This window comes from Hydra viridissima, unplaced genomic scaffold (assembly GCF_058129835.1).
Source record: "Hydra viridissima isolate aposymbiotic clone 2 unplaced genomic scaffold, HvirCarnegie_v1 scaffold_2, whole genome shotgun sequence".
In the NCBI taxonomy this organism is placed as follows: Eukaryota; Metazoa; Cnidaria; class Hydrozoa; order Anthoathecata; family Hydridae; genus Hydra; species Hydra viridissima.
Genome location: NW_028324301.1, coordinates 13,115,001 through 13,136,629, shown reverse-complemented (window position 1 = coordinate 13,136,629; position 21,629 = coordinate 13,115,001). Strand labels below are relative to the sequence as shown.

Below are 21,629 nucleotides of genomic sequence, written 5' to 3'. Positions count from 1 at the left end.
CACGCAAAGTTTGCTGAGCTTGGCAAGAGCTTAGCAGAACACTTTACCCAATCTACAATTGAGATCACCACTGACAAAACAGAAAAAAAAAGTCAAATTGTTGTTCACTGCATCAAACTTGCAGACCTTCTTGATCAGCTGCTGCTCCAAAGGAAAATTTACTCAGAACATGTCGTGAAGCTTGGCATTGATAGTGGAGGAGGCTTTCTCAAGATCAGCCTCGGAGTTCAAGAAGCTGAACAACCTGAAGACTTACAATCTCCCCCTCGAAAAAAGACTCTGGCTTTACAAGTGCCAGCTTCTGATTGCCATTGCTGAAGATGTTCCTGAAAACAACACCAGCATTTAGAAGATCCTTGACTTAATCCATCCTGATGGAGTTGACTTTCTCCTCTCCTGCGACTTAAAACTGGCCAACATTGTACGTGGCATTCAGACCCATCCCTGCACTTGGTGTGATGTTGAAGCAAAAAAACTCTCTCAAAAAGAGAACCTTCGGACGTTTGGGTCACTGCGACAGTGCTTTGATGCCTTTCAGGTAAAAATTACATTCCTTCTTTACGTGTAAAATTTATAACAGTCTTAATTTTTGACTATTTCAGTTACCAATTCAAACAACAATAACTGTTTCTTGATACCAGATCTAACCTTTATTCTTTCATTAATGTCAATTTAATAGAAAAATTTAAAAAATAAAATTGTTCTTGTATTTCAGGCACATAGGCAAGATCCAAAACAAGCACGACTGTTCAAGAATGTCATTCACTTGCCACTCTTCAACAAACCAGACAGCTCTTTGGTCCTCACCTTCATAGCACCCATGGAGCTCCACCTCCTCCTTGGTGTGGTCAATCACCTCTTCAAGGCCTTGAAAGAGACTTGGCCAAAGGCTGATGATTGGCCTAGATTCCATGCTGGCCAGTTTGCTGGCAATGAATGTCCTAAGCTTCTGAGGAATGTAGATGTGCTGAGGCAACTGGCTGAGCAGGTACTTTTAAAGTTTTACCTTATGCTAATCTCTTCAGAAGTACATGGTGTAGTGTTTTGTTTCTGTTTTTCTTTACTAAATTTGAGCATTTCTTTATACAGGATTGTGCCTTCAATATTATTGGCATCATCGACACTCTTCAAAATTTTGATGCTGTAGTGTCCTCCTGCTTTGGCAGCACCCTTGATCCTCACTTCGCTTCAAAGATTCAGGACTTCAGAGCATCATACCTTTCTCTCCAAGGAGTTAGTGTCACTCCAAAAGTTCACGCAGTGTTCTTCCATGTGGAAAACTTTATTCTGTTGAAAAAAGAATCACTTGGCAAATACAGTGAGCAAGCCACTGAGGCACTGCATCACAGCTTCAAATATCATTGGGAAAGATACAAAAGGCCCAACAACCATCCAGAGTATGCAAAGTGGCTCAAAACATGCATGGTTGACTTCAACAGCAAGAGTGTTTAAAGTCATCAAGAGTTTATAATCTGTTTGGCTTGATTTAGGAATCCTTTTTAAAGATTATTGTGTACACATTCATCTTAGTATCTATATCTAAAGAGTGCTTGAGTAGAATTTGTTTAAATATGCTGTAAAAATGCAAAAAAAGTCAGAGTGTTCAATTCATGATTTTAAGGAATAAATGAAAAAATTCAAACTGATTTTTTTTTCTCGGACGGTTACAAAAGATTTCATTTTTTGCATTTTTGAGAATGGTAATGTGGATCATTCCCTCCAAAGGATTTTTTCGGAGTCTTCCGTGACAGTTTCTCATGATTCCAGTGACGTGTGGTGGCATTTGGCATAAATTGGACAAAATATGATTGGTTTGTTTTTGAGGACAAATCGTAAACGTTTCAATATAAAGTTGTAAGAACTTTTTTACCACGTTTCTAACCAGTGAGATGTTTAATGTTACTTATAAGATAGGATAAGATTTACAATGAAGCGGAAAATATCAATCGTTGAGGTAATTTTGTTTGGAAAAATCTTCGTTTATTATTTAAATCGCAATTGGGGCAGTTTTGAATAAAATGAATGGAGCACCTTTGGATCGTTGTTTAAACTTCTCGCACTTTATTGCTTGATTATTACGGCTTGAATTTTGATTATTTAAAGATAAAATTGTTTCGAAATAATAAAAAAAGGAGAGTGACAGAAGTCATAGAGGATGGTGTTAATAATGCTATTCTCCAAATTGTAAATGGATTAATGAGGCTAAACGAAGCTGCTATAATTTATAGTATAAAACGTAATACTTTACATTACAGAATAAAGAAGTATAAAAACTTATTATCTAAGACCAAGCTTGGTTTGATAACTAAATATACTGTCGCGCAAGTATTTAACAAAGATAAGGAAATAATCTTAAGAGACAACCTAATAAAAAGCTCTAAAATGAATTATGGCTTGACATACCCAACTTAAACTTAGTCCATTTCCATTTACGTTATAATCGTGTTTTTTTGAAGTTTAAGGTTTAGTTGGTTTTATAAGTTTTTTTTTTTTTTAAATTGTTCAAAGCTGCCTCAGGTTGGGGCAGTTTTGATCATTCTCACGCATGTTGAAAAAATAAGGATTCTGACTTATTTTTTAGCTCAAAATTTGTCAAAACACTGCAGTTTTATTCCTGAATCATTGTTTTAACTATTCAGAAGAAAAAAAGTGGTTCGACTAATTAAAATATTGATTTATAATAAAAAAGTTTAAAAAGTGTTCCAAGCTGCCCCCCTCTCCCCTACTTCGTTTGCATATTGAAACAAACCAAATACTAAATATTCTTCTTTCTATATTCTTCTTCCTATATAATATTACTTTTGCCAATCTAGTTACTTTTTCGAACAATAGAAATTAACGCTTTTTTAAGTTCAAAGCACAAATTTTACAATGCAGTGTCACCAATATTAAGGAGTTAATGTTTTTAAGTACAATAAAAATCTTAATTTAAATTAGGGTATTTATTGCGCTCTCAAACGAAAAAAATCGAAGAGATTGGCAAATCTCGAATACTAAATACTATATACAGTCGACTCTCGATATCTCGAACAGTAAGGGGACCGGAAAAAAAGTTCGAGATATCGAGAGTTCGAGATATCAAGAAAAGGGTTGAAAATAAATAAAATTGCCCGACTTTCATTAAAACAAGTTATTTTTCTGACAAAAATCATTAACAACAAAAACTACAACTTTTGGAAAAAATCTGTTATCTGATATTGCTTTAAATTATCCATCTTTTCCATCTTCATTAAATCCTCAAGTTTTAGTGCTAGGGACTGTATTTCATTTCCGTATTTTGAGCTGTATAGCGAAGCATTTTGAATTGTTTCAAAAGCAATTTCTAATTGAATATCAGATGGGTGTGGCGGGGCTTCGACGTCAATAGCTTCGTCAACGCTATCTTCAACTTCATTATCGTCGTTTTCAAAATTAGGGTCTAAAATCTGAGCAATGATTTCAGCATCAGTAGCAAGTGAACCGGTGGTTACTACATCGCAATCTAAACCAATGTAAGATTCCGCTGAGAGATCTTCTTGGACGGCACGAGGATCTAACTCTCGCAAACGGTTAAGTTCTTCTGTCAAAAATTTAAAAGAATGATCATCATCAGCTTCTTCAATACTCTTGTTTGTTTTGCTGATACCAGCTTTTTTAAAGCAGTTGATGACAGTCTCCTTCGACACAGCATTCCACGAAGAAACAAGATCTTTCATTGCTTGAAGTATAGAAATTTTTGGCATGGGTTCGTTATTATCGACAGCCTTGATACACAAACGCACAATTTTGTGACGATAATGAGCTTTGAGACTTCGTATTACGCCTTGATCCATGGGCTGAAGGACAGATGTGGTGTTAGGGGGGAAAAATATTAGGTTGATGTTGCTTAGCCCTTCAATGTGTGGGTGGGCAGAACAGTTATCCACCAGGAGTGCTACTTTCCTGTCTTGAGCACGAAAAAATGAGTCAAGTTTCATTACCCATTCTGTAAAAAGGTCTCCGGTCATCCAACTTTTTAGCTGACTTTAATATGTGCAAGGAAGTTGTTTAATGTGCTTAAAACACCGTGGGTTTTTAGATTTTCCAATAACAAACATAGGTAATTTTTCTCCCGTTGCACTCCCTGCCTGTTCTCCCGTTGCACTCCCTGCCTGTTAGTCTGACTTTACTATTTTTTCCCACAAAACATTTTTCTCGTGATAAATGGTATGTTTTGTTTGGTAGGCACTGGTAAAATAGTCCAAACTCATCGGCATTGAAAATGTTTTCAAGCTTGTAATTCAAAAGCAATGTTGGAAGTGTAGCTTCATTCCACGAAGCAGTCATATTATTCGTCACGGCGGCACTTTCGCCTGAGATTATTTTAAAGCTGATGCCGTTCCTAAAAATAGGAACAGAATAATTGAATTTTAATTACATGTTTAAAAAACAAAATAAATTAAATATAAACAGATACATGTTATTTGTTTATATTAAAATTGAACAAGATTTGACAAAATTTAACTGACCTTTCTTTCCAATTATGAAACCAACAATCAGATGCTTTAAAATCCAACTCTCCTAATGCTTCTGCGAATTTTAGTGCCTTTTCTTTTAGTATGGTACCATCAATTGGTACTTGTTGACTTCTTTTTGCAACGAACCACGTGTATATGGCCTTGTCTACATTTTTGAAATTACCACTATGAAGTTTCTTCCGTTTAGATTTTGTGCCATTTTATTCCAGTAAGGTTAATAACTTGGTTTTATTTTTAATCCAGGTTGATAATATGTTCTTTGGGACTCCATACTTTTTGGCAACCTCTTTGTTAGACATCCCAGTCTCTAGGTCTTTTAATGCCTTGCATTTTTCTATTATAGATTTGTTCGTGAGTTTTCGTTTAACGAGCGGCATGTTGCTGCGTTTGACAAAAAGAATAAATTATATATTAAAGGAAAACTTTTCAGAAATTCAATTCTTAAAAAAAATCGAATTTAAAAATCGAATTAAAAATTTTTTTTTTTCGAAAATTGGAATTTAAAAAAATTAAATTTTATTAAAACATTTTTGAAAAAAAAAATGTTGAAAAGTTCGAGATAACGAGAGAAAATTGCCCTGTGGACCGAAAATATTGTTCGAGATACCAAAAAGTTCGAGATAATAAGGTTCGAGATATCGAGAGGATTTTAGCCTAAACTAGTACGTTATGTCCATGGGACCGCTAAAAAAGTTCGAGATATTAAGTATTCGAGATATCGAGAGTCGACTGTAAGTAAAGTTTGCCTCCGCTGCGCATGACATTTAAAAGTAGTAAACACTTAACTCATTATTAAGAGCTAGTTAAATTCTTTTTGAAAGTTTCTCATTCTGTACATATGAGCTTGCCAAAAACCAATTTATGCTTTGTGAAGAAAATCAAAAACAAAGCATGTTATATTCATCGTGTTAATAATAATATTTTATAAAACTTTTGCAAAACTGTTTTAGTAATGTTTTTTGTATTAATATATGTTTTAATGCAACATTTGATGTAAATTTAAGTGATAATCACATTTTGTGATTATCACTTAAACCCTTTGCCCAAAATCGTAGTAGTGGCATCAAAATTAGTGAATCAATTTTAATTTCTTAAAACAATTACTGTAAATGAAATTGTAATACTGAATTATGAAGTGAATATATGCGAGTTAATAAACTAATTAGTGGAAAATTTTTAATTTTTGCTTTATACTTACAATAATTATATAAGTATAAAAAATAGGTTGGACATAATAATAGTAGTATTGATTTTTTTAATGTTATTTTGCAAATAATTTATATTATTAATGATATAAAAGTAACCAAGCAAAAGTAAAAAGTTAATATTTAATCGCATGCCCCTGGTTTTTCATTCTGCACCCATTCGGCTTAGAGTTAATCAGATTTTGATAACGTTCTAAAGGAATGTTTTTCCAAGCATTCTGGACAACATTCCATAACTCTTGATGATTTTTTTGTTTTTCACTATAAACAGCCTCTTTTACATCCGTCCGAAGTTTTTCGATCGGATAAGCTCAAGTGATTGCGCAGGCCAATCCATAGTTTCTTCGCCTTTTGATAACTATAATACTCTTTCTTGGAGGATAAGACTATTCTCCAAGAAAAAACTTTTCACTCTGTACTTATAGGTATGTTCTTGGTCATTGTCCTGCATTTAAACCCATTCGATCGGCATGCCAAAGTACAGAGGACGTCTTTTAGCTTAACGTAGAACGTCTATTAGCTTTATTTATTTTTTTAAATATCAAAATGAGAAAATCGTTGTAAGAAATACGCTCTTAAGAAACAGAGCCTACTTAAGGTATCATCACTAAATCGACTCCTCAAAGGACTGCATATGGAACCAGCAGCTGAAAAAGCTCGCTCGGCCTCTACGCTTGTTGGTGGTATGGTCATCAAGTAACCTTTTTTCTTCGAGTTCATTTTCTTCGTCGGATTTTAAGTAAACTAGTAGTCCATTTAAATTCTTATTACGACGTTGTGTAAACCTCTCACGAAATGCCGCGGGTAAATCTATGCTCAAAAGTGATGATTGCTTTTGCAATTTATCTAGCATAAATTGAAAAGTTGTTTCCGCCGTGACAAGGTTCGATTCTCTCCTGCATAATGTGAGGAGGGAAAACAAAAATAAAAACGACGATCGATAGAAAAACATACACAAGATGATTCACCAACTCTTCACATAAATAAGTGATAAAGCGTTAGAAGAAAAGTTAAATACAACTGTGGAAAAACGTAAACACGAAGACGCGTAAATGATAAAGCGATAATAAGAAAAGCTAAAAAACAACGATAGGAAAAGACACATACAAGATGACTCGTCCACTATTCACATAAATAAATGATAAAGCAAAAAGAATTAAGTTAAAAACAACAACTAAGAAAAGACGTAAACGTGGAGACTCGTAAACGATAAAGCGACAATTAGAGAAGTCAAAAACAACGATCAGAAAAGACTTATACACGATGATTCACCAATCTATCACGTAAGTAGACGATAAAACGGAAAGAAGAAAAGTTAAATACAACTGAGAAAAGACGTAAACACGAAGACTCATAAACCTGCCATATAAATAAATGAAAAGATACAACAGGAAAACAAGCAAAAACTATAAAAGCTCAAAAAAGAAAGAATCTGACAGTTAAGTGGAGAGAGAGTTAAGTGGAGAGAGAGTTAAGAGAAGAAGAATTAGAGTTTTTAAGTGAAGTTTTTGGGAGAAGAGAAAGAGTTTTTGAAGAAGAGATTTAAAAGAGAATTTTAAGAGAAAGAGTTTTAAAGAGATTTAAAAGAAGATTTTTATGAGAAAAGAGTTTTAAGAGATTTAAAGAGGAATTTAAGAGAAAGAGTTTTTGAAGAAGAGATTTAAAAGAGAATTTTAAGAGAAAGAGTTTTAAAGAGATTTAAAAGAAGATTTTTATGAGAAAAGAGTTTTAAGAGATTTAAAGAGGATTTTAAAGAAGAAGAAGAATTTTGTGGTAAGAAGAGTATTTTGATGAATAAACAGTTTAATAAGCAGTTAAATAAAAGAATAAAAGAAGATTTTAATATTGATTGTTGGAGAATAACCAGAAGATTTAATTAAAGAAGAGATATTTGTAATAAAAGAAGATATAAAAGAAAGAGGAGTAATTGAAATAAAAAGTATTGAACACTGCAAGAAGCGTAAGAGAATATTATTTGTATTATATAAAAGTTATAAGAGTAAGAGTGCTACCATTACACATTAATAGAACATTTGTTGAGTTTTATTATATTATAGAATATACTGAGGACGGCGATTATAAGTTTAGCCTTTTTAGATTAAACCTTGCCCATTCCTAACCAAACTATCCCTAAACCTCGCCCTTAGCTAACCAAGTACTTCCCAGACCACTAACCTCGTTCCCAACCTCCATACACCTAACCAAACATAACACTAAACCCAAAACAACCCCTTCCCCTTCCCCTTTACTGCAAAAGAAAACAGAATTATAATAATAATTAAAAACGCCACCCTCACAATATGCTGGAATTATATAAATTTCAGTTTTTATACCTGCAAATAAAAATCCTGAGTTATCATAATTTATACTATAAAACACTAATTTTATTTTACAGGTTCAGTTATCAAAGATTTGGATGAAGTGTCAATGCACCTGACCTCCAGTAGTTCATTGATTAAATATAGAGGTAAATGTATATACAGTTGTGGACAAAATAATAGTAGTGGCTAGTAAAACAATCATTTGTGATAATAATTTTATGTAAATTTAAGTATAAGTTAATAAATTTAGGCATAACAGTAATACAAACACTGAATAATGAAATGGGAGTAAAAAATGTTGGTAACACTGTTCAAATTACTTTAGGGAAGTCCCGAATTTATATACGAACATATCTAGATTTGTAGGTTAAAATAACATATCTGTTGTTTCCTGTCAAATTATTTATATTGGCTTTTTGTTTATTTGGTTTTAAGAGTAATTAAAGGTAAGATTAATTTTAGTGTTAATTTAATGAAATATATAAAATAATCGTATAAATTTATTTTATAAATAGGAGAAAAGCGTCGTGCAAAGCATTGTAGTGCAGAAAAGAGACAACTAATTATTAAATTAAAACAAGAAAAGAAAACATAAAAATTTATTCAAGAGACATTAAGTTGTTCTCCTATGATGATTAGAAATGCTCTAAAATAGAAAAATGTAGGCGAAACAAGGAGCCGAAAACAAAAACCAACTGAACATGAAGATAGATTGATAAAACGTGCTGCTGTTGCCGATCCTTTTGTAACGTCCCGCCATTTTAAAGAAGATTTAAATTTAAGCGTTTCTTCGAGAACAGTACGTAGGCGGTTAGTACAAAGTAAGTTAGTCGCCAGAAGCCCAAGAAAAGTTCCCCTTTTTAAAAAAAAGGCATGTGGTAGCAAGATTACATTTTGCAAAAACGCATGCAGATTGGCCTGTTTCAAAATGGCGTAATATTTTGTGGTCTGATGAAAGCAAAATTGTTTTATTTGGGTCAAGTGGACGCAGGATGTATGTAAGGAGGCCACCTAACTCTGCATACAAACCGCAATACACCATAAAAACTGTAAAACATGGCGGAGCAATTAAGTTACGAAATGTAACGTGAGTATGTAAGTATCGTAAAGTTCGTAAGTATGTCTTTCAAATTGTGCTTGACGCATTCTTTTCCGTTTGGGACTTCGGAGCTAAAAAAAAATGATACAATATATAAAGGACATATATAATAATTATATAAAAACATATATAAAATAAACAGTAAAATAGTAAGCAAACATAAAATAGTATAACAGGTATAAACATAATTAACTTTAAAAACCAAGGATAAATTATAAAAACAAAAACATATGTATATTTAAAAATCGATAATTACTTTAAAATAAAAAAATTTGATTGGTGACTCTGAAACATAAACCTGGCCTTACTATTAGAGATTATACGGTAATCAAAATAATTAATACTAAAAAAATATACTAAAACAATAATAATAATTACAAGATTAAAATAAAAAAATAAAAAATAACAACACTCTAATTGTTGCTGTGTAGGAAAGTGAATAAAATGACCTAGGTAACCCTAAAAAAAAAAACAGTAACCCAGTAGTTATAGAAAATGTAAATATTAACTTTATAAAATAAAAAAACAATTCTAAAGAAAAACAGTATTTTTAAACCAGAAGTTTTTACAAAATTGACAAGCCAACATAAACTGTTGAAGGTAACATGTAATTTTTTATCACAAATATAAAATGCAACAGTTCACCTAAAAAAAATAACAATTCACCAAAAAAAAATTACAGTTCACCAAAAAAAATCATAGTTAACAAAAAAAAATTGCAGTTTACCAAAAAAAGAACAGTTTACCAAAAAAAAATTATGTAAACAGCTCACAAAAAAAAATTTCAATGTTACAAACAAATCATCATGCAAAGATAAGAAGCAATAATAATAAAAATAATAATATTATGCAAAGAATAATTATAGAAGAGTTAAAAAGGGCATAAATCAGGAATACTAACAACACAATCTTCAACCAAAAAAGCTTTTTGTATAATCTGCTCTGCAAAAATTATAGATAGACATTCTGCATAAGTATACATAAAAATATGCTTAGCTGCTTTCGGACTTGTTTTTGAAAATTTAACACAAGCAAAAACATTCATCTCAAAAATAAAGAAATATTCAATACTACAAAATGATCCACAAGTAAGTTTAACAAGTGAGTCACAATGACGAACATTCTTATGACGAATATGGTAAATGTTTTTGGCAATAGAAACTTTGTAATATTTTTGAATTTCAAAAATATGCTTACCTAAATAATGATCAAAAAACAGTTTCTCACAATAACGAATATTATAATTACAGCCTTTATCTAAGACTTTAATTGAGCCAATAATAACTCCTTTAAAATTAAAATTATAAGAAAATAACATGTCATCCAAAAAGTCAATGCAATCTTCATCTATAATATTAGAATGAGAAGTTTGAATGTTACATGTAGTTAAATATGAAAATCGATCTATTACTTGAGTAGATATATCTTGAGTACCATTTAAAAGAGATAAAATAATGCCATTAAAATTTTCAAACTGATGACAAGAATAAGATAATAAAGGCCCCCATAGACGAGCACATGAGGGAAGATGAAGTAATTGGTGCACATTATAAGACATATTCTCTCTACCATACAAACCAGGAAATTCGTAAACAAATCTATTAATTAATAATGTGGCTTCATTAACAACACTTTCAGATAATACCTTATTATTTAACATAAAAACAACATTAGATAAAAGAATAAAATGATCAAAAAACTGTGGAAGCAAAATATCACATAAAATAACAGGACCATAAAAAACTAAAAAACTAAAAAACTCAACACCTTTACAATGCTTTATGCAACTTAATGATTGTGGAGTCCGCCTTATATTGCTTGGCACACTAATTACAGATAACCAATTATTTATAACAGTACAGTGTCTACGAATAGAAAAAATAGAACCAGAATAACAACTATCAAACCAGAAAGAAAACATAGCTTTCATAACACCAAGCTCTATACAGTGCAGATTATCAACAACTGTTCCATTTACACAATCGAAATTAGGCAATCTTACTAATGGTGAAATATCTAAAAACCCTTCAACCACATTAACACAAAAAAAATCTGTATTGCTTCTACAATTCATACTAACATCAGAAAATGGATAAGTCATACAAGACCCCCTGCCTTTTGGAACTCTTTCCCCTCTAGAAGAACACCAATGGCAACCATTATAACCATTAAATTGCCTGGGACAAAAAACCAGAGCTCTTGCAATTGTATCACATGAAAAAATAGATACATGAAAAAAAAACACGAACATTATTAGATAAGAGTATACCATTAGTGGATAGGTTAGTAAAAATATCAACAAAAGGAGATAAAAATAATTGTATATTTGGTTTTTTAAAACCCGACCAGAGACCAAAAAACAAAATATTAGTAATTTGCAATGAATATGGAAAACTATGAATTGATGCTAGCAAAGGCCACAAGGACCACTTTGATGATTTGAAAATGGGAACTCCATCAGTATTAACAAGTCTAATTGTTGCTTGCCCATTTTCTTCAAGATCTGCTAAATGTGTCCAATTGTTATCGCAAGTAATTTTAAGCTGTTTGTTTATGTTTAAAATATGAAAAAAATTGCATTTCTTATCAAGATAGGATGATGTAAAATATTTCAAACATTTTGTACACTGCTTATTAAGACTTCACAAACATCACAAAAAAAAACTTTTTCATATAACTCTTTTTCCTTCTTAAAAAACTTCAAAAACAAATATTTAGATGTAGGCAAAACACTGTGTGGCAATAAAATAGCTAAGAGAGTTAACAACGCCTCTAAGGCTTCGTAGGACAAACTAAAGCGCAAAACAAAAGTCATTATGCATAAACATGCATTAGAGACATTTATCTTTGAGCCAGGATACAGAGGTGGACTCTCTGAACTTTCATTTTCATCAAACTCATCATTGATTGTTTCATTTTTTGGTTCATCTAAGTCAGATAATTGATCCATAAATTCATCGTCGATAGAACCATTGTCATCAGAGGTGCTCTCATTCTGTTGTTGAGCACAGTTAACTTTTGACATCCTCCAACGTGTTGTTTTTGGAATACTTACTTCGCCTGATTGCCATTTCTTGTAGCGACCAATTCTAGGCATCTAAAATAAAAGAGGCAAGCAGGCAAAATTAAACTTTAGTTAAACAAGATTAACATCAGAAAGAGAACAAAAGAAACTATTGTACTTAACCTAATTGTGCTTAAATAACAATGATGCTTATTTAACAGCTAGTTCTTTAGTATATACAATACAAACTATACTTTTATTTGATGAAAATTTTTTTATCAAGTGTATGATGTATATATAAATATCAAATGCATATATATGTTAAATGAAGGTGTTTAAGCGGTATAAAATTTTATAATTTTATTTAAATTTTATAATCATTCAGAAAATTTAATATTCTTTTGAAAATTATAAAACTTACAAAATATCTATTCTGATGAGTCTTAATTGATGAAATTTTCTGATGTCTTAATTGATGAAACACAGTGTAAAATGAAACAAGTTTGATAAATGATTTTTACTAATTTATTATTGCTATGTTCTTTTAAGAACATTGAGCCCTCTATTTTAAGAATACATTTAAAATTATTCGCATATATACGTGTATATATATGTATGTATGTATGTATGTATGTATGTATGTATGTATGTATGTATGTATGTATGTATGTATGTATGTATATATATATATATATATATATATATATATATATATATATATATATACATATATATATATATATATATATATATATATATATATATATATATATATATATATATATATATATAAATCAATCATTATCTATTATGTTCAATAATCTACAATAAAGAAATTTATAATAATAAATTTTTGTGAAATTATAAAGTTGAGTATGTATTCGCTTTAATAAAAATGAACATACTGAACAACATACCTGTGGTTTTGGAAATTGAGTAGAACTTAAAATAATAGAAACTGAAACTGTGGATATAAAAAAACAACGTTTACTTTATTACAGAAATTGGAAAAAAATTTTCAAGATGTTATATCTGTCAAATTTCAAAAAAGTTATGTTAGCAAAAGTTATATCAATATTGAGTTATGAATACCGCCGCGTTTTCGATTATTGAAAATCAGCGCTAAATTTCCACTAAGGTTTTAGATCACTGGAAATAAAATGACGTTTTTCGTTAAACTTCCAGTGAACTTCCAGCGAAGTCGTAAAATTTGCGGAAAACCCAGCGAACTCGATGAATTTCCAGTGATCTTTTACATTTCCAGTGATCTTTTACATTTCCAGTGAACTTTCACTGGCAGTTCGCTGGGTTTTTTTTTGTAAGGGAACACCTATTTACTTTTATTTTATCTCTTTTGTTTCGCTCTCCAAGGACCACCCATTGTTTATGGGGTTTTCTAGAACCAAAAAAAATATCTCATTGGAACTTGGTGGAACATTTTTTTTAAGTTGATATTTAAAACAAAAAAGTATGCATATGTTCTATATTATTTTAGAAAATTCTTCTAATTTGAACAAAAGAAATTAGATTGCAATTTTTTTTTCCAATATATTTGGAACATGTAAAGTTAAAAGATTATCTTAAAAGTAAATATAGACTTTAATTTAGATTAAAAGGTCTACATTTTTACTAAATAAAAATCTCTTATTTTTCAGATTTCTTTGAAAATAATATTAAAATTTTTTAACCGTAAAATGTAAAGTTAAAGTTTTTTGAAAAAACTACTTTTACTTTTTAAATAAATTATCATGGTAATTTAATATTATTAAAAAAAACACTATATTTACAAAAAAGTTGTGAGGGTTTTTTTTTTGCCATTTTTTTGTTTTGAGTCACTCTGCGTCATTTCTGGCTGGCAAAACAAACTTGGTTGGTAAAAAATTTTCTTCACAACGGAAGTGCGAGTTAGATACCGTGGTGTGACCTAACAAAGTCCTTTGCTTTAAGAAAGCCCAAATTTATGAAATGACAAATTTCGTATACATAAAATAAACATTTAGAGAAAAAAATTTATTTTATCAAACTAGATATCTAGTTATTTTATCTAACTAGATATCTAGTTAAAACAACTAAGTTATTTTCAGCAAATGTTTCTTTTACATATACGAAATTCGTCATTTCTTAAATTATGACTTTCTTAAAGCATAGGACTTTGTTAGGTCACATCATGGCATCTGATTAATATATTATTGATCTGTCTCGTTACGTTTCATAATATTCGGGACACAATTTTTAAATCCGAGACAAAATTTTTGTCCCGATATATAAACTTTATTCCGGGACATTTTTTTCCATTGCCTTGTTATTTTTTTCCGGGACAATTCTCGTCTCGTTATGCTTGTCCTGGTTCATTTCGAGAAAACGATTCCGAGATGCAGAGGTTTAGATAGATGGTCATTTGTTCATTGGAAACGATGTTTTTATTTTACAAACTTTAATGAGATTTGTGATGCATTTGCAAAGCCTGATCTTCTTTAAATTCAAGTAATTCTAATTCCGCAGCTGCTTTTTCAAGAAGAAAAAATTCATATGTTGCAAATTTGTCTTCAATAACGTTACATAAAAAGGATTTATAAAATATTCCTCGTAATTTCAAAAGGAGCCGCACGGAACCCTTCAAAGAGCCGCCTATGGGCACCGCTGGTTAGACATTTGTGGTACGCTATTTTGAAAACAAATAAAGTTTGATGACATTAGGGTAACTTGAAAATTGAAGAATTTAGAAAGAATGGTTATGATTTTGTCAGAAAATGAATGAATATTTATAGAAAAAAAACATTGACTTGGCTGTTACTGCCCAAGCGTTAACAAAAGAGAACCCTGTCAGTTAAGATAATTTCAGCCATGTTCCTTTAGTTTTAATGCATAATATGCATTAAATGTAATATACAAAAATAATGTATTATGCAAAATTATCTACAGATATGACAAATATGCATTGCATATTTGTCGTATCTGTAGATAATTTTTAAAAATGAATTTGGTTAAAAATCAAAATATGTCTTCAATACAAAAAAACTAAGCTAACATTTATTTGAAAGATAGCCTAAATAAAAATGCATATTCAAAAAGAAAACATTTACAAAAGTTATTTTCTGTTTGTTAAGCTTAGATCATTTTTTGTTTATTTCAGGAGTGTGATTGTCAAGGAGTTGTTATTGATACTGCTATTCATGCAGTATGAAACTTTTCATGCAGTATGGAAGTTTGTTTAAAATGAGAGAAAATTTCACTTCCTAGAAAAATTAATCCACTGTACTACATCATTTATATATCACATCAACTTATAATTTTGAATAGGCTGATGAAACAGCAAGTTGATGAAGTGATTAATCACCTCATCAACTTGAAGTGATTGACTTGAAGCTAAAGGACAGATTCAGAAGCGTCGCCTTGGAGGGGTAGGGGGGGGGGAGTCTCCCCCTCCCAGAATCTAAAAAAGAGAAAAGTTGGGAATTTCCTTGCCACGAGTTGGGACAGTTGGGAAATCGGTGATAAAATCAAAAAATATTTTCTAGTTAAATAAAATAAAAATGTTTGCAAAAATCCATCAAAGATCTAATTCTTTTTTGACTTGGACAAATAAACTTTACGTTTAATAAACGACTTATGGCTGTTTTCCACAAGACGAAATAAATTGTGGAGTCATAAAGAAGAGCCCTTTTGATTTCCACGTTTTTTTTTTTTTTCGCTCTCTTTTTTATTTGTTATCAACAATAAAAATGGCAGCTGCAAGTTTATGCTGTATGTTTGACTAAAAGCAGTTATTCTTTTTTTTTTTTTTTTCATACTTTCTACTTTGAAACATGAATATTTATTTCCATGAATTGATTTTAACATTTGTCTTATTTAATGTTTATAAAAGTTATCACACTTATTAAGAGTGATAACTTTTATAAACATTAAATCAGTTAAAAGTTACGGTAAATTATAGTATCTGCGTTTGTTTTCCAGCACTAACTATGAACAGCAAAAGATATAAATTACAATGTTGCGTATGCAAAGCAGTATTTAATAACGACTATAAAACCAGTCATGAAAGATCCGTTCATGGTGGTAGAAAGGTTCATATACAAACAGTGGGAGCCCCAGAGAATCCTTTTGTAGCCTCCTTAGTTTCAAAAAAAAAAACCAAAAATGGTACCTCAGAATGCTGGTGATGATGTCGAAGTGGATGATGAAATACAAAGTAGTGAACATACAAAGTTAGACTTGATAATAATTGAAACATCGACTTCAACATGTAGTATATCCATAGAAGAAGAATCAACATCTTCTGATAAAAAATTTGAAGAGGATGCAAGTTCAAAAATTCAAGATAATGATGCAAAAGGGGAAAACTCGGGTTATGTTGTAGTCCAAGAACAAGCAGAGAAACTTACAGAATTAAATTCTAAATCAGATCATTTAAACCAGTTTCCTGACCGAGATGAAAAGGATGACATGAATATTATTAACTTGGATACTTCTGAAGTAAGCAGTGAAACAACAAGTTGGACTTTGCTCATGGGGAATTTGGGTGTTTTAATAGATAATCTTAAAGATTGTAATGACATTTATAAAAAATATTGTAAAGAAGAATTAGTAAATGAAAAATTCGCTGCGATTGAAATTGTGAATGCAACAAGTTCTGTGGTGGAAATGTCAAAAAATGTTTTGAAAATGCGAAATGCTTTTATAAGAAAACTTGATATCAAAGCTCAAAGTATTATAATTGACAAATCAGATTTATCAGCATTGATAAGCCATGACCCAGGTTTATGTCCACATACAATTACGGATAATCAAAAATCTTATTTAATCCAGTTAGGGCCACACCAACCAAAACTTGCTAGTTTCTCAAGTGACGGTAAAAATAGATTTAATCCCCAGTGGTACAAAGAGTTTGAACATTTAGAATACAGTACCCAGAAGGATGCCACATTTTGTTTTGTCTGCCGGCTTTTCCCTAAGGTATTTGGAAAGAAGGGAAAAACTGAAGATGCTTGGATAAATGTTGGGGTAAGATCTTGGTCCAAGATGAAAAGCAATGGGAAAGACAAACTTGGAAAGCTTCAGGCACACTTTACCTCTCAAGCACATAAAGTTGCATTAAGTGAATATTGTCACTTTCTTATGAAAAAAGGTCATATAGATCACCTTATTGATAAATCCAATAGACTTGCTCTTATAGGAGAGCAAAAAATAGAGGTACAGAATAGAAAAACTGTTGAAATTCTTATTGATACATGCAAGACTTTAGGAAGCCAAGGGCTAGCGTTTAGGGAATCGGACAGTGCTAATCAAGGTAACTTTGTTGCAGTAGTGAATCTTATCTCTCGCCACAATCCCACACTAAAAGCCTGGATTGAAGATAGAGCCCTTCGACCATATAGAGTTACATACACAAGTCCATCGTCTCAAAATGAAATGATTAGTTTAATTGCAACTGAATTAAAGGGAAAGATCATAGAAGAAATTAATAGCTCCAATTTTTTTTCCGTGATGGCTGACACTACTCCTGATATGTCACATAAGGACATAATGAGTATAGTTGTGAGAACAGCCAGTGAAAACGGTGAGATTCGGGAAAGGCTTTTGAAATCCGTTGAATGCACTGATAAGACTGGAAAAGGGATGGCTGAGCTAATTTTATCTTCTTTACATAAAGAAGGTATTGACCCAAAGATGGCTTTTCAGTCGTATGACTACGCAAGTTCAATGTCTGGACAATTTAAAGGAGTACAAAAGTATATAACAGAAGAAGTTGGCCATAATGTACCCTACATACCTTGTCAAGACCACAGAACAAACACTGCTCTTGAACATGCATGCAATGTTAATACTTTAATACGAGAATTGTTTAATGTCCTCGAACAGTTGCATGTTTTCTTCACATCAAGCACAAAAAGATTTAGTCATTTAAAAGAAAAACTGGAAGACATTGACAGTGCAATACAGCTTGTAAACCTGTCTAGAACAAGATGGACCGCACAAGCAAAACTGTTAAGGCTTTAAATCAGTGTTTAGAGAAGGTTATTGATCTTCTTCAGAGCATCTCAAATAATAAGATTTTTGATACTAACACAAGAACTAAGGCAATGGGACTTCTGAAAAAAGTAACAACTTTTGATTTCATTATTACTCTTTTCTTCATGAAGAATATCATTGAGAAGATAAAAATATTAACAGAAATCTTAGAAAGTCCAAACTTCAATGTTATTGACAGTATAAATGTAATTGAAAGTACTGCCAAGAACATACAAAGTATCAGTAATGATACAGATGCTATGAGTTATTTGATTGAAAGTGCAGTAATATTTTCTAGGAAATTACACATTGATGCAGAAAATGATTACGAACGACACCATAGATTAATAGCAATGGAGATGAAAGCTTTTTACTGGAAAGAATTTAAAGAGGTCATAGACTCTCTAGCCATGGGTTTAACCGAAAACTCGGCAGCATTAAAGGAAATATTTGCCCCTATCACCAAAATTTTTAGTTTTCCTTTAAATAAGGATAATTTGAGTATTGAAAACTTAACAAAAGCAAACAAACTTTTTCCTCCTGGATACAAGGATCATATTCCAGATGTTCATGTGCTGAAAAGCCAGATGGAAATTTTGATAGATATCTGTTTAGAAGAAGGTGGTGAAGATTTTAAGTCATCAAGAACACCAGCTGCAAGACATTTTGTACCATGTTGTGAAGTTAAAGGATATACTGAAACAAGCCCATAAACTATGCATTTTTGTAATCACAGCTGCTTATGGTGTAGCATCAAATGAGCGTTCTTTCAGTCAACTCAAGATTGTAAAATCACATCTGAGAACAACAATGAGTGACGAGAGATTGGATAGTCTCATGCTACTGAAGTGCAAAAAAGAACTTTGTAAAGGAGTTAACCCCGAACATCTTGTTAAACGATGGGTTCAATTGAAGAAACGTCATATTAAAATCAAACAGTAGACAAAAAATGATAGAGTGATGATAAAATATTGTGCGTATAAGTTTTGTAATAAAATAATATTTTCCATATTCCTTTGTACTAATTCATTTCAGTAAAATTTTAAACTGCTATATATGCTGCCAAAATGGTTTGTAAAGTTTATTGGATTTGTAAATTGTAACATTTTTTTGGACTGATACAGTTTCACTATGAATGGGTAAAACCTTTAGACGTTTTTTGAATTGAATATTTTGTATAAATGTAAAGGAAGCTATGTTTTGTTAAAAGAAGTCAAAAAATTTTTTGAATTCTTGAATTATAAAAAACAGTTGTGAAAACTATGTTAAGCAGTTGGAAAAAATAAGGTCTCTCCCCCCCCCCCTCCTGGAACTTTCTCACGCAATGCCCCTGGACAGATTAATTCAAATAGAATAGAAAGCTGTTGCTTTCTCGCAATACATTGTAGACGATAATTCGTCTGACTTTTTTTTCCCGTGAACTTTGGGAAGTCAGACGAGAAAACTTTGGTGTTTGCGCTTATGCAATTTTTCATCCACCGGAACAAATATGTTCCTGCGGCTTTTATTTGATCTTAATGAAATAACGTTAAGTTTCGGGGGGTTAATGAAAGGTTGCGCCAAAATTTAGTTAATTAAATTGTTAGTGCTATTCAGAAGCAATATGACAAACGAAAAGGATAATTTAGAGTATGCTTTTAAAATAGTTTGTGATTTATTTTTTATTAAGTCTTTAAAGGATTACCAAAAAGAAGCTTTAATAGCTCTCAGCAGTGGCATAATTTGTTTTGTTTGCCGAAAAACATTAATTTGAAAGTTCAAAATACGGGTTTACAAAATATATTCGACGTATATTTATATTTGGCAAAATGGTTGATAATTGGTTGAAAATATTTGATTTTTAAAAAGTTTATTACCCCCGTCTTTAAACTTGCGAACCGTAATTATATTTCGCCATTATTCATTTTTTTAAATAACCAAAGTTTTCTCGTCTGACTTCCCAAAGTTCACGGGAAAAAAAGTCAGACGAATTATCGTCTAAATACATTGATGAGTTGACAACAATATTCTCAACAAACAAAAACCTATATTTACAAATTTTCTCCTTTTTTTATACCAGACAATATTCCTCAAAAATGTCATAAAAACCAACACATATTTACAATTATTTTTGTATCATAAATCAAAATTATTTATTCTGTAACGTTTTAATAATTTTCGGAACTACATAAGCTCACTAGATTATATTGAAATTACAAATAATAAGACATTTAAGAAACTGAATTTAAAAATTGATATAAAAAACTTCTAAACGAACTTAAAATAAAATCACGACTAATGTGGTGCATAAAGTTTCATTCAAAAACCTATGCTGCAATATCTCAATTCATAGATGTCCAAGTTAAGTATAAGAGTTACGTACTTATTACCCTTTAACTACGAATTCTAAGATCGACAGCGATAATTTTTATACATTCTGCAAGATTAACACTGTGTAATTAGAAATAAGAAAATTAAAATTTTACTAGATTAAATTAGAAAAGTCGAATTCAAAAAATCAAACTTCGCTAAATTTCACGCTGAAATAAGCATTTAACGGCTGTGTTTGAAAGCTAAACTGCCTAGAGTGGCCTCCCGGTGGATTTCTCTCTACGGGCCATTCGGAAAGAATAAGTTCTTTTTATAATCCCTTATCATTTTGAAGATCCTGCGTCTAAATCTGTTGAGAGCAAAATGCGTGAGTGAATTTTAGGGATTCATTTATGCGTATTATGCGTGAATCCGTTTAAAAGCGGACTGAAATACTGTATTAAGGCCCATGAGTCACTTTGAGTAATTTAAAAATAATCTCTCTCTCTCTCTCTCTCTCTCTCTCTCTCTCTCTCTATATATATATATATATAAATATATATATATATATATATACATATATATATAAATATATATATAATATATATAATATATATAATATATATATATACATATATATATATATATAATGTATATATATATATATATATATATATATATATATATATATATATACATACATACATACATACATACATACATACATACATACATACATACATACATACATACATACATACATACATACATACATACATACATAGATATAGATATAGATAGATATCATTAAAATAACACAACTGTTATCTTGAAATGAGTAACTTGGCAAAAAACGTTATTGATAAAATTTCAAATCAGATAGTTTCACCTATTTCACATAAGAGACCATGCACGCCAACTCAAAGAAAAACACAAGGTTTACCTTTACCTGCTATTATTGAAATAGATAAAGGAATTAATGATCATCACTCAAGATCATTTTTGTATGATGACTTAACCAGCACAGATGAAATGATTTCTCCTCCAAATTCACCAGTTAAAAAGCGAATAATTTCTCCTATAGGGGAATCAACCTTACAGTCTCCTCCTTCAATACACAGAGGATTTTTGGCTCTAAGGTTATTTGACACTCCTCATACACCAAAGACTTTGGTTAGCAAATTTAGAAATACTATAAGCAATCAA

The 21,629-nt window shown here is 31.0% G+C and overlaps 4 protein-coding genes across 5 annotated transcripts in view; 3 read left to right on the top strand and 1 right to left on the bottom strand.

The window, feature by feature from the left end:
* Positions 1 to 420: 420 nt before the first annotated feature.
* LOC149892022 (uncharacterized) lies at positions 421 to 7,619 on the top strand. Its single transcript, XM_090080588.1, has 4 exons — positions 421 to 538; positions 716 to 988; positions 1,090 to 3,009; positions 5,233 to 7,619. Exons 2-3 carry the CDS (start codon positions 821 to 823, stop codon positions 1,450 to 1,452), a joined length of 531 nt encoding a protein of 176 aa, XP_089936714.1. The 5' UTR covers positions 421 to 538; positions 716 to 820; the 3' UTR covers positions 1,453 to 3,009; positions 5,233 to 7,619.
* A 2,034-nt stretch (positions 7,620 to 9,653) lies between these two features.
* Positions 9,654 to 13,365, bottom strand: LOC149892021 (uncharacterized). Its single transcript, XM_090080586.1, has 2 exons — positions 13,043 to 13,365; positions 9,654 to 12,218 (listed from the first exon to the last, which is right to left on the bottom strand). Exon 2 carries the CDS (start codon positions 11,391 to 11,393, stop codon positions 9,993 to 9,995), a length of 1,401 nt encoding a protein of 466 aa, XP_089936712.1. The 5' UTR covers positions 11,394 to 12,218; positions 13,043 to 13,365; the 3' UTR covers positions 9,654 to 9,992.
* A 2,284-nt stretch (positions 13,366 to 15,649) lies between these two features.
* LOC149892020 (zinc finger MYM-type protein 1-like) lies at positions 15,650 to 19,279 on the top strand. Its single transcript, XM_090079691.1, has 2 exons — positions 15,650 to 15,869; positions 16,080 to 19,279. The coding sequence occupies exon 2, from the start codon at positions 16,263 to 16,265 to the stop codon at positions 18,120 to 18,122; it is 1,860 nt and encodes a 619-aa protein (XP_089935817.1). The 5' UTR covers positions 15,650 to 15,869; positions 16,080 to 16,262; the 3' UTR covers positions 18,123 to 19,279.
* A 1,877-nt stretch (positions 19,280 to 21,156) lies between these two features.
* The window catches only part of LOC145182085 (wee1-like protein kinase), a 39,064-nt gene continuing 38,591 nt past the window's right edge, over positions 21,157 to 21,629 (top strand). For both annotated transcript variants that reach the window (XR_016449693.1, XM_090078165.1), the window contains exon 1: positions 21,157 to 21,629. This exon is cut by the window's right edge and continues 203 nt beyond it. Coding sequence is in view for 1 of the 2 variants with exons in the window: in XM_090078165.1 (XP_089934291.1) it covers positions 21,258 to 21,629 (372 nt within the window). In the remaining variant the exon portion in view is untranslated.